We start from the raw sequence: 12,386 nt of genomic DNA, 5'->3' as shown, positions 1-12,386 counted from the left end.
ATGTGTGATATAAAAAAAAAAATCACCATCCCCCTTTTTCCCCCTTTTTTTTTTTTTTTATAACCAGACTACTGGGTATAAGGCTTTGGGCATATTCCAGTGAGTTATTTTCAACAAGAGATAAATTCTAAGGGTTGTTAACCTTCTAAACAGAATCCAGCAAATAAACTTTCACCATCAATACATTATCAACTAATTCGGGAGATTAGAAAAGGAAAACACCTCTACAGAATTTGCTGGACTCTGTTAAAATACCTTGGTAAAATATTATCCGGAATAACAAGACATGAGTTTATTTTTCAGAATAACTTTCTGCCGTTAAACCTGGTATAAAGGTAAACACTGCAGTGACAGTCAAGCATGCTGATAGGAGAATGATGATCTGGGGCTTCTTTTGCTGCCTTGGGGCATGGGTCCATTGTCCAAATTAACAGGGCCATAGATTCTACTCTACACCAGAAACCCATATGCTGAATGATCAGCTACCACTTTGTAATAGCTCAAGTGAATTTAAGTTATGTGGCAGCAAAAATTGTCCTTAACAGAACAGTAAGTCAACTTCAGAAAGGCTGAAGAAACAAAATGAAGGCTTTGAAGTGGCTTAATTAAAATTTGGACTTAAAGTGATTGCAATGTTGTGAGACCTTAAATCAAATACTTTTGCTAAGAACCCCTCCAGCATGGCTGAATAAAAACAATTCTGCAAACAAGAGTGGGGCAAATTTACCCCTAACTGAACTAAAAGACTCATCATGAGATCTCACAAACACTTACTAACAGTTATTGCTGGCAAAGATGACAGAATCGAATAGTAGCCAGCCCAACCATCCATCATCTTCTTGTCCGTGGTTGGGTTGCAGGGGTAGCAGCTTCAGTAGGTTGCTGCTGAAAACACACTGCAAAAATTGAAATCTAATAATGATACTTTAAATTGAGTGTATTTTCCCTGTCAAGAGCATCATATCAAATCATCTTATTATTAGGGCAGAAAACCTCCATTATTTTGTAGATTAACATATTTGCCTGCTCAAATTAAGGACAAATAAACTTATTTTAAGAAATAATGTATTTTTTAGATCAGTTTTTGCAGTATAATACTAAATCAATTTCTTACAATGACAAGCACTTACAGAAGAGACCACAACTAGTTTGTTCCTTGGACCAATGTAATATTTTGCCTTTACAATTCACTCATTAATTAGAAATAAAAGTTAGCTTTATGCTCCAGTCGTATTATGATAGGATTACAGTATGTATCTTTCACATCAGTAGTCTTGGTTTTGTGGCTCACTTAATACACAAAACAATGCACTTTTGTCCTGTCTTTTTTTCTGTGTGCGTGTTGTTCTTTTGCTCTATGCCTCTAAAAAAAAAACAAAAAAAAAAACACTGCACCTGACCCAGTTACTCTTGGTACGTTTTTTTTTACCACCACTGTTTAAATGTTTTCTTAAATCAAATAATTGTGACACACTGATTCTTTGAATTTACTTTTATTTGAATTTAGTGTAACAAACTAAAAAATAAACTAGAGGCAAATATTTCCCATCAGTTATCCTCAGTTTGACCTAGTTTCATGGAGGCAAATATATTGCATTTCCAGTATTGGCCACCAGATGGCGGTATTTCTTAGTTTTAATTGTTTCTTACTGGAGCTGTAGAATCTGTGTGTGTGTGTGTGTGCGTGTGTGTGTGTGTTCTTGGAAATGTTTATTCCCATCCTGTGAAGGCAGTGTGAGGTAACCAGTGGATAGTTCAGGCATGCATTTAGCAAGCGGCTCTCAATGAAAACTAATAAAGCAAATACTAGCGCAGAGGACTATGGGAGGGTGCGCAGGTGAGCCGACTTGAAACGCAGCGCTCCGTCCATGGAACTGGATCCTTAGACATATAGTCCGAGGACAAGAGATGTCAGGAGACAGCATGACAGCTGTACGCGGAGCCCACTCGAACAACAGCAGCCCTGCGACACCGAAGGAAAACGGACACACCGCCCAGCCGACGTCCAACTTTCCCCATCCCTCAGCGGGGAGCGCACCGGAGGACAGCCCGGCGGGTTCCAGCAGCGAGCTCTCCCACACATGGATCCACTTCGTGAAGACTTTCGTCATTATTTTCCCCATTTATGCCCTGGGCTATTTTGAGTTCAGTTTCAGCTGGTTGCTGATAGGACTTTTTATCTTTTTCTGCTGGAGGAGGAACGCAGGGGGGAAGCTGAGCCGCCTGAGCCGAGCGCTTGCTTTCTTTGACCAAGAGGAGCGAAGCGCACAACGGTGTCTGACCACCTCGGATTTACCTCCATGGGTAAGACACAATACGAGACAAATATTAATTACAGAGATGTTTTTCTCAAAAGCAGGTGTGTGATTCTTGAAAAATGTATAATGCGCGTTTCTTGGAAAATAAACATTAATCTACTCAGATCAGGCGGAGCAGGTTGGAGCTGTTAAGGCGATATGAGACAGCTGTCCTCCTCCCTGATGGTGACACCAGACCCAATCTAAATACAGAATGCTACAATGCTCCACCTCAGAGCATGCTGCTTGCCTTTCATACCAACTCAGTCTGTTATTTTAGGTCCCCATCTATATGTATTATCTCTACAGAAGACTCTACTCTCTCTATTTCTGCAAGACGGCTTGAATACAAAATGAATAATGGAGTCTTATTAAAAAAAGTGCTTTGCATCCAAACACAGAGGCATCATGTGGGGCTTATAAGTCGGTTGATTTTAGAATAGGATATACGCTGGAAAAAATAGAAATCTAGATAAGTCATATTTTGTCTTACAATAAGTGCAATTTTTCTTGGATTGAGGAGGTAAAAGAGACATTTTGCCAATGGAACAACAGAATTTACACTTAAAATAGGAAAACGCAATAGCATTGTCTTATTTAAAGTGCATAATATCTAATTATTTTATTTTAAGAGTAAAAATACTAATTCCGTTGGCAAACTTTCTCATTTACCTAATCAAATTAAGGGTAAATACACTAACGTTAGGAAATTTTTACTTATTTATAGATCATTTTTTACAAAGTGTTTCAAAAGAACTAAATGTTTTCATATTTCTATTAAGGAAAAGGAAAATCACGTTGAAAAAGATAATTTAGGCTATTTAATTTTGAGAGATAAGAGAAATTTGACAGAGTGCAGGTATCACAAGATGGAGAGGAAAATGGTATTCTACAAGAAATATAAGAAAATGGAGAGATTTTTAGAACTTGTGGCTCGTAAGCAGGGATTAATCCTGTAAGTGGTGGGTTGCTGCTTTATTCACCTTAATTGTGTCTTTGCTTAAGATCTTAATGTTCTTGCCTGCTGTTGGTGGTCAGAGGGTCTGATGGCACTGATTGTATGGCAGCTGAGCTTCTGGTAGTCTGCCCCAGGGCAGCTCTGGGCACATTCTAGCTTACCACCATCAGCATGTGAGTTAATGGGTGAAGGACTGAATGCAGTAGGAAGGCCCCCCTAATCTGAATTTTGTCTCCTGCCCTAAGGAGATTTCTGCAGATGACAGAAATCTCATAACCGAGAAAGGTTCTCCAGACATATTAAATGTTTTTTAATAAAAATAACAAAATAACTCAGATTATTTTCACTTTATTTTATTAAATTCATATTTTTCCCTTTTTGACAAAGAAAAGAACTTTTGTGTTAGAATTGTTTTTTTTTCATAAAAAAAAACTTAAACAGCAGCTTGTTTTTTTATATACTTTTCTAAAAAGAAAATCAAATGGCTGAAAGATAAACAGAGCGTTATATATTATAAATGTGCTCCTTAGTGGTATCAGAGTTTAGCTACAATGGTTTACAAGGGTTCAAATATCAGGTTCAAGTATTTCTGATGGAAAATCTAATGTCCAAGAATCTCCAGGTATGAATAATAGAGAATTTTCACAGGGGGGCTCTATTGGCTTCCTATGTGCTAGTCATTGAAGCTCATTCTTTAGTATGTCTCTATGTCCTCAGGCTCTGGTTTGTGCCTCTGTCAGTTTGTCTTCTAATTTCATTCATGTGCACATACTTTCTTTTGCACCTTCGTAGTTCATATTCCTACCTATAGATAAAAAGATTGGTACATATGTGGGCTACTTAAACATTTTCATGTTTTTTTTTCCATCATTGTTAACCTCGCATTTCTTAAAATGGATTTAAAAAAAATGGATAAAAAATCACAGAAAGATGCACAAATCAGCTCAAAGTTATTGCATAATGTTTGCTGAAGCTCTCCTTTTATTTTTTTCCACATGTTTTGGTTTTGATTCCAGCTGACTCCAAGTTAGATTAATAGCTGTCACTCCTGATTAAACCAAAATAACTCTGAGCAGCCTCCTGCTGGTAAATAGTTGACTCTTAAGAAATTTGGCTGTTATGACCACTGACTAAAAGAAAACAACTGTAGGTGACCTATTACTGACGTATATTCACTATTAGAGCCACATTATCACTTTTTGCACAGTGAGTTTTTGAAATAATGATATATAATTATTCTATCTATTATTTTAATCATTGTCAACATAATCTTTAAGTTTCCCATTGGAAATAATATTTATAGGCTTGTTACTTTTTATACAAGTTCAGGGTAGTCAGGGTATGTAGTCAGACGTCTGGAGACATTTGGTTAAAAGATATACAGCTCAAAGCTTAGTGGTAGTATTTTGTTGTTTTGAAAAAAATGTAAATAGAAATATTGTTGGAAATATTTCCATATTTTGTTTTATTTTTATTTATTTATTTTTAAAGCCATGCTGCCTTTTCCATCAGTTAACTGAAAGAGAACATCAAAACATTAGGCAGCAGCAATTTCTTTTTCTTTTTTGAGAGCTATAGGTAACTCTAGCCTTCTCCCCAAAGGTTCTTCATTCAGGAATCTGCTTTTAAAGCTAAACTAGTTTGGCCTATATTTGGAGTTCATTAAGTTCATAAAGAGGCTGTAGAACATCTGAAAAGGTTTGTAAGCTTTTGTTCAAGCTTCAAAACATGTCTTGGATAGCGGTTAGGGACAGTCTATTTACCCTTTCACTATTCTCTGCAGGGTAATCTTGATTAATTAACATTGATTAATTGCAAAATAATGTCGATATTTTTGCTCAAACCTAACATTTAATTGGTGATCTTCAGATTGAAGCCTGAGCTGCAAATCACAAAGCCAGTTAAGACATCATACAGGAAGTTTTTTTCAGTGGAGTGGAGTGCTGTGAGAAATTTTAAAAGCCCTTTTTGCTGACACATGGCTGAGAAGGCTTTTATCTGAGGAAAGAGATCTTAGATGGAAGAGCTCAGATTTATTAAGTACAGCACTGTCCCCTTAAAGTGTGGGATTTAGTATAGAGAGATTACCTGGTCCAACATGTGCATCATCATCAGAAACTAGATCATATCCTTCAGTGGTTTAAGAATTGATCTAAAATATCTAGTTGATCTCAGATCAATAGATCAAATAAATAAAAGAAATAGCTTCTTTTTCTTTTTTGCTCTTTAATTTTTGATAGAAATCCTACAAGTTATCAACTATCAACAGGGATCAACTAACCTGCAAAATGTCTTTCAAATCTGGTAACAGTAGCAAAAAATTGGGACTAAAGGACAATAAAACTAGTTAAGTGAAAATACATTGAATGTTTTAAGTCATGGATGGTAGATGAGTTAAAAGTGGATTAATTTATGTAGCTGAACTGCTTTCATAAGTCTTTGTGACTTTTAGCATCTTATGTACATCTCAAGTCAGGTGTGAGCGTCTACTGCAGTAAGGTTCCATCCTACTGGCTGAATGTATTATGGTATACTTAGACTTAGACAAACTTTATTGTCATTTTGTATGCACAGACATGTATGTGTATACAAGACAACATTTTGTTGCATACAGCTTACAACAGTGTAATGATATTGCAGTTTGTGTAAGATAAACATTACCAATATAAAATGCAGCAGTGATAGAATGTAACATTATAGGAGCAAAAGAGAAACAGTGGTGCAAAAGGGCATTAATATGAAAAAGTTCAGCACAGTGCAAAAATAAATATTGTGCAAAGTGCATTAGAACATTGAGTTGTGTCCTATTTAAAATGATTATAATAGTTCAGCTTGTTGGTAGTGGAACCTAATGTTGCAAGAGTCCAGTTTAGAGTTCAACAGTTCAACAGTCTGATAGTAGCATTGGGAAAAACTGTTGCAGAACCTGCTGAACCTGAAGCTGTGAATCCAAAATACTTTGAATACAAAGATAACATTTGGATTTCCAGCTGCTCTCTGCAATATCAAGATGATTAGTGGATCAAAATAGATCCTGTAGTGGATCTATTTTGAATTTTGGAAAGATTGCACATCACCCATCACTTCTGTCAGGGAACTGAACAGGTATTTGAAAAGAGGAACTGTTATGTAATATGCACCCAGCCAAGTTTTCCATTGCTTTCATTAAGATTGTCCACCCATGTTATGCACTGTGAGAAAATGTAACTGCTGACTAAGATCCTACTGTTACCTTTTAGTCCACTCTCTTCTCCACTCAAACATAAAACCTTTATAACATGCATGTCTATGTGTGAAAATGAGTTGTTCAGCTAGGCTAAAAATAGCATGAAAAAGGGCCTGAGTTCATTGAGAAGAAGCAATATTTTAAGACCTGTCTGACGCTGAAGATGGTATCTGACTCAAGATTCCTACAGTATAAGCTGTTACTCTAAAGCGTCAATTAACAGTTTTCTAGGGAATTTAAACTGAATTTTCTGTAGAACCAAATCTACAGTAGCTCAATTGTTCAAACCTCAATAGGATGATTTTAGAACAAAACACATTTTTAAAAACATAGTTTGTTATTAATAAATGCTTAATATCTAATACGTTTTGGGGTTTTTTGCCTTTAAATAAGAGACCAAATCAACACGTTGGTTGCCTTTTAAAGGATCGTTAGAGGGAGAAAAATGGAATAGTCACAAATTTTAAATGGCTCAAACATGGACTAAATTATCCATCACTGATTTATGGTTCTTTTACAGTTTTATTTAGAGGCTTTACCCTTTGGCCTCAATGACACAAGAAACCCCAATGATCACTCCTTCATTTATATCCACATTGTCAATTCACCTCATTATTTATTCAGTGAAGATTCACTTCAGAGTAAATCATGCGTTTTATTGAAAACATTTTGGCACTGACACCAGGAGTCTTGGTCAGTTGTGTGGGCTACCTCTAGAGCAATCTGTAGTTTGAGTGCTCATGTTTTTAAGCCCCTGGAGGCCCATCCTCCTAAGCACATTCCAAGACAGATGCAAATCAATGAGTGACGCTATGTTCACCTAGGTACAGTAGCAAAACGAAAGCGATACAATCATTTCAAGCATGTGGTTATCAGTGTAGGGAATGTTAGTTTTGCAAAGTAACCAGTTATAGTATTGGTTACTTCTCTTAAATGTAACTGAGTTAGTTACTGCACATGCAAAGTAACTAGTCAAAGCAACCATGCAGCTACTTTTTATTCTCTTAAAGGTTGAATAATTACATTTTCTGGTTGGTGTGTGTGTGTTGTGTATTTGAATATGATTAACATGTAGATGTGACCATGTTTTTGTTTGTTTGTCATAAAAGAACATTAAAGCAAATTAAATGTTTTAGAACTTTAGATTTTTGCAGACTGACAGACTTTAACTTGCTGTAAAATAGGTATGAAGCTAAAAAAAATAATGCTTTTCAAGCAATTTAACAAAAACAATGTATATGCTTCACAATAGAATTAAACAGTTTACACTTTTTCAGAAAACAAAACATCAGGATTATATAATTTCAGTATTTCTGTGTAAAGAAAATGTAAGCAATGCAAGTGAATTCTGTATAACTCTGAGAAACTAAATACAGTACATGTGTTGGTTAAAGACAGCTAGCTGTCAGTCAGTGATGACATGATGTGAGGAACTTCATTAGATAACAGCTGCTTCTAAGTGACATTATATAAAGTCTTCTCGCACATAATGATCACAGGGAAATCACATACTTTGCAATCCAGTGTGTCCTTTGCTTTAGGAATGCTATCAATGAATCACTGGCTCTGTTCCATCATCTCTCCTCTCAGTCTGTGTTCAAGGCATGCTGAACACCCTCCTACATTAAAGCTCCTCAGCCAATCAGCTTTAGGTATGCCTCTCTCAGCTCCATGCAGCAAAAACCACCCTGCAGCAGAAGGAGAGTGATAATAAACAGTTGCTTTTATTGATTGAGTTATAATAATGTGCTGCTGTAGATTTGAAGTAACTTAACATTGTTACCAATATGTCAGAAGTAATTAATAAGATTCATTTTTCAATGAAAAATCAATTCAGGGGCTAATTACATTATTATTAGGTAGTGGCATTACTCCCAATGCTGGGGAGTTTCCAAACTTGGTATTTGGAAGGAAAATCAACAGAGAGAGAGACGTGAAAACCTTATAATTCTATATGTGTCAGGAGTTTCTAAGAAACTTGGGGGAATTTTCGCAAGAGATTTTCCCAACAGCACACCCAGACAAAAACTGGTTCACCCTAAAGTCACAAAGACTAATCTCAAAAACACAAAACCATAGACTACAACAACCCAGGATAATGATGGGTGGGGTATCGGTTTGCATGTGAATTAGAAGGTCTGACATGGGTTTCCAGATGCTAAAAGGGAGAGTCAGCACTTGACCTTAAGACTGCTCTGGTGGGAACCGAAGGACAAAGACTGTTTATTTAACCTGGTTAAAAAAAAAAAATATATATATATATATATTACTAAAAAATATTTTTATGAAGGACTCCTGGTAGGTGTCAAAATATATTTAAAAAAAACTGAGCAAAAGTGCAGTTGCCTCAGAATTGAGGCTGGTATGTGACTCCCACGTCTCTTCTGACTGAACATTTGAAGGATAATGCTAATTTGTGTGTTCTTTTTCTTTTATACACTTGTTTTTGTTAACTAGTGTATTAAGTAAATTACACAAAAAAATCACAGCAAGGTATTCCAGAACTTGTGATTTTTTCCTGATNGCTAGGCTACGTTCATTTTTATTAAGGGATGTCATCCACCTGGGCTGGATTTTGACTGGCCAAAGCCAATGTCAATCAACATTCCATCCAATCGGAATTTTTTAAATGCAGTTGTGTATCTCCTCAGTCACTATAGCGTTGCCACTTCATGCTCGCCTGTTGCTGTTTATCTACCGGATGTACAGTAGCTGGCTCTCGGGGGCCCCCCAGCGGCTCGGGGCTCCAAGCAGTTGTTTGGTTTGCCTGTTGACAAGGTGCGCCTCTGGGTATTGGTTTGCATGTGAATTAGATGGTCTGACATGGGTTTCCAGATGCTAAAAGGGAGAGTCAGCACTTGACCTTAAGACTGCTCTGGTGGGAACCGAAGGACAAAGACTGTTTATTTAACCTGGTTAAAAAAAAAAAATATATATATATATATATTACTAAAAAATATTTTTATGAAGGACTCCTGGTAGGTGTCAAAATATATTTAAAAAAAACTGAGCAAAAGTGCAGTTGCCTCAGAATTGAGGCTGGTATGTGACTCCCACGTCTCTTCTGACTGAACATTTGAAGGATAATGCTAATTTGTGTGTTCTTTTTCTTTTATACACTTGTTTTTGTTAACTAGTGTATTAAGTAAATTACACAAAAAAATCACAGCAAGGTATTCCAGAACTTGTGATTTTTTCCTGATGTTGCTTTTTTTTTTTAGCATTTAAGGTCTAGCGAAGTTAACATTTACAGGCTAAACTGCCATGTTTGTTCACTTGTATACCCCTTAAGCCAGGCATACACTGTACAATATTTTCAACAGATTTCCCAAAGATTTCCTTCTGGGCCCCCCTTTGGATTACAATAAAAACATTTTTTATTTATTTTTTTCTTCATTCATCCATACCGCTTCCCACGCCCCCCCCTGCAATGGCATTGCGCCTCCCCTAGGGGACGCACCCCACACTTTGGGAACCACTGGCTTAAGCTGTACCACTAAACCGCAGGGTTAAAAAGTTTACAGCTCACAATGCTTGCTCTCACACTGTGCGGCCCAACGCTCTGATGCAACCTTACGACGGCCAACTGAATTTCAAAAATGTTTGATTTTCTCCCAACCTTAAGACTTCTGATTGGGAGGTGGTCGTGAAAGGCTGATTGCCCCTCGTTAACCCCTGTACACTACACAATGCACAATCAGGCTAAAAGTCAGCCCGATCGAGCCCAGTACAGTATATGCCCAGCTTTACAAATGGAGCCCCCCCCATCCCTCAGTGAGTTCTAGAAGCACAACATTGATATCCAGCCATTCAACACCGATTCTGCTAAGTGGTTCTACATGTTCTTTGGCCATTTGACCAACTAAATTAACCCTTGAATGAAATATTATCTTATGCAAGTTAAGCTGAAACAAAGTTAAGTAGTTAAGAAAAAAAAGGTAAAAAGCGGGGTTAAAAAGGTTAAAAAAGCTAAAAGACAAGTAACAAAATCAAAGTTAAAAAGTTAATAAGCTATGTTAAAAAACAAAAAAATTAAAGTGTCTGTATAAGCATTAAGGAGCTTAGGATATGTTGAAGCGAGAAAATTATGTTTGTTTCACTCTGTGTTTTTCATGAATTTCTTATAGAACCAACTTTGCTATGTTTCCTAATATATTAAGGCAAGTGGCCGTTTCTTTCACCTCAAATTTTGCCATCAAAATATAAATTTTTTTTTAATGTTACAAAAGTAATAAAGTCATGTCCTGTCCTCCAATAAAATTCTCGGCCTCAAATTCAGATTTTCAGAGTATTTTACTGAGTGCCCTATAAAAGGGTAAACGTATTCATCAGAATCAGGTTTATGAATAAAAAAAGTCGATAAATATTTAAAGTTTGAAGAAAAGCTTAACAAAAAAAGAGCCTATCAGAGCAGCAATCATAAAAAACAGCCTTAAACTAGACATTAAAATAATAATAATTGCTGGTTATAGGGATAGGAATGTGCATTTGATGAAGGTTAATTTCAACACAAGCGAAACAGAAAAGCCTGTTTGCAGGAAGCTGCATCTGGTTTTAAAAGCTGCCTTTTCTCTGAAATGAACTAGAGCTGTAGTAAAGAGGTGTCTGCTGTCGACTTCTGCTTCGTGGTGTTTTGAAGTGCTAGACCTGAAGTGTTTCAGTTCACCATGGTTCAGCAACTGGTTTAAATCAATTCCCTCTTGTGCCTTTATTCTCACTCACCAATGATTCATATACACTTTGTTCCTCTTTAACTGGTTTGTGTCTGATGGGATTTCTCTACCATTTAGCAGTGGATCTGAGAAGGCAGTGGTCTAATCAACACAAAATTGTGGTGCTTTTGTTTTTGTTTTTGCTTCTTTTAATCGGTTTGCATGCGTTAAAAACAGTCCCAAGATATAACAACAAATCAACAAACAATAAAAGACGATGAAGGTAAAATTAAAATCCTGGATGTTAAAAGGCAGTACAAAATAAGCCCACAACAGTTTGTGTGACCGTCCGCATATCTTGGAAGGCATTCCAGAGCCGTAGGGCAACTGACTCGAAGGCCCTATCTCCCATAGTGGAGAGTTTAGCCAATGGTTGGTGCATCTGAGATTCCAAGAGGAGGTGTTTGGGGTGAAGAGTTCTCTAAGGTAGTCAAGTCCACTGGTGAGAAAGGAGACAGATCTTTTACTGAATTCTGTGTTGAATGGGCAGCAAGTTTAGGGACTTCAGGACAGGCATGATCTGAGCAGCGCAGTTCTGATATGATTGAGCATTTGCAGATACTTGCCAGGGATCCTGACAGGGAGGGCATTACAATAGTCCAACCTGGAGGAGCTAAAGGCATGGATCAACTTCTCAGTATTCGGTAGGGAGAGGGAGGGGCGGAGTTTGGCAATGCTGTTGAGGTGGAGGAAAGAAACCTTACAGAGGTGGCCGATGTGGGTGTCAAATGTGAGGTTTGAGTCTGAATTTTGTAACAGAGGTAGATAAAATTGGTATACTTCTGTTGGAGAAAGGATTTTGGTTTGGGGTTAAACACTGCTTAAGAAGGTTTTCAAAGATTTTGCTGGAAATTGATTACTTGCACTGATGCCGTAAAGCAAAATGTTCCTGGGTTAAAATCTTGGTTATGTGTCCTGTGTGTCTCAGTGTTGTTTTGTGATGTACTGGTGATCTGTCCAGGGACACCCTGCCTCTCACCCTGTGACCTTTGGACAAAGGCACCAATTATCCTAGCTGCAACAATATGGGAGTAAACAAAATAAATTCTAAAGGCGATCAGTCAGACATTTTTTTTTAGATTTTTCGGCACTAGTGGACTGTAGGCTGACCGGAAAGGGGGTAAACACTGCGCCACCAAAGCACGACAGGTATCGGAGTAAACATTGATGAAAATGATATATATATTAGAGAT

General features: G+C 37.1%; 1 protein-coding gene across 1 annotated transcript in view; it reads left to right on the top strand.

Annotated features, from left to right (window-relative positions):
- Positions 1–1,721: 1,721 nt before the first annotated feature.
- Positions 1,722–12,386, top strand: part of esyt2 (extended synaptotagmin-like protein 2) — a 67,578-nt gene continuing 56,913 nt past the window's right edge. The window contains 1 exon segment of the mRNA XM_015377453.1: positions 1,722–2,304. Coding sequence (XP_015232939.1) covers positions 1,909–2,304 — 396 coding nt within the window. The 5' untranslated portion in view covers positions 1,722–1,908.

The sequence above is a fragment of the Cyprinodon variegatus genome, unplaced genomic scaffold, assembly GCF_000732505.1.
Source record: "Cyprinodon variegatus isolate N-32 unplaced genomic scaffold, C_variegatus-1.0 Scaffold154, whole genome shotgun sequence".
In the NCBI taxonomy this organism is placed as follows: Eukaryota; Metazoa; Chordata; class Actinopteri; order Cyprinodontiformes; family Cyprinodontidae; genus Cyprinodon; species Cyprinodon variegatus.
This window is presented reverse-complemented; position numbering and strand designations above follow the sequence as displayed.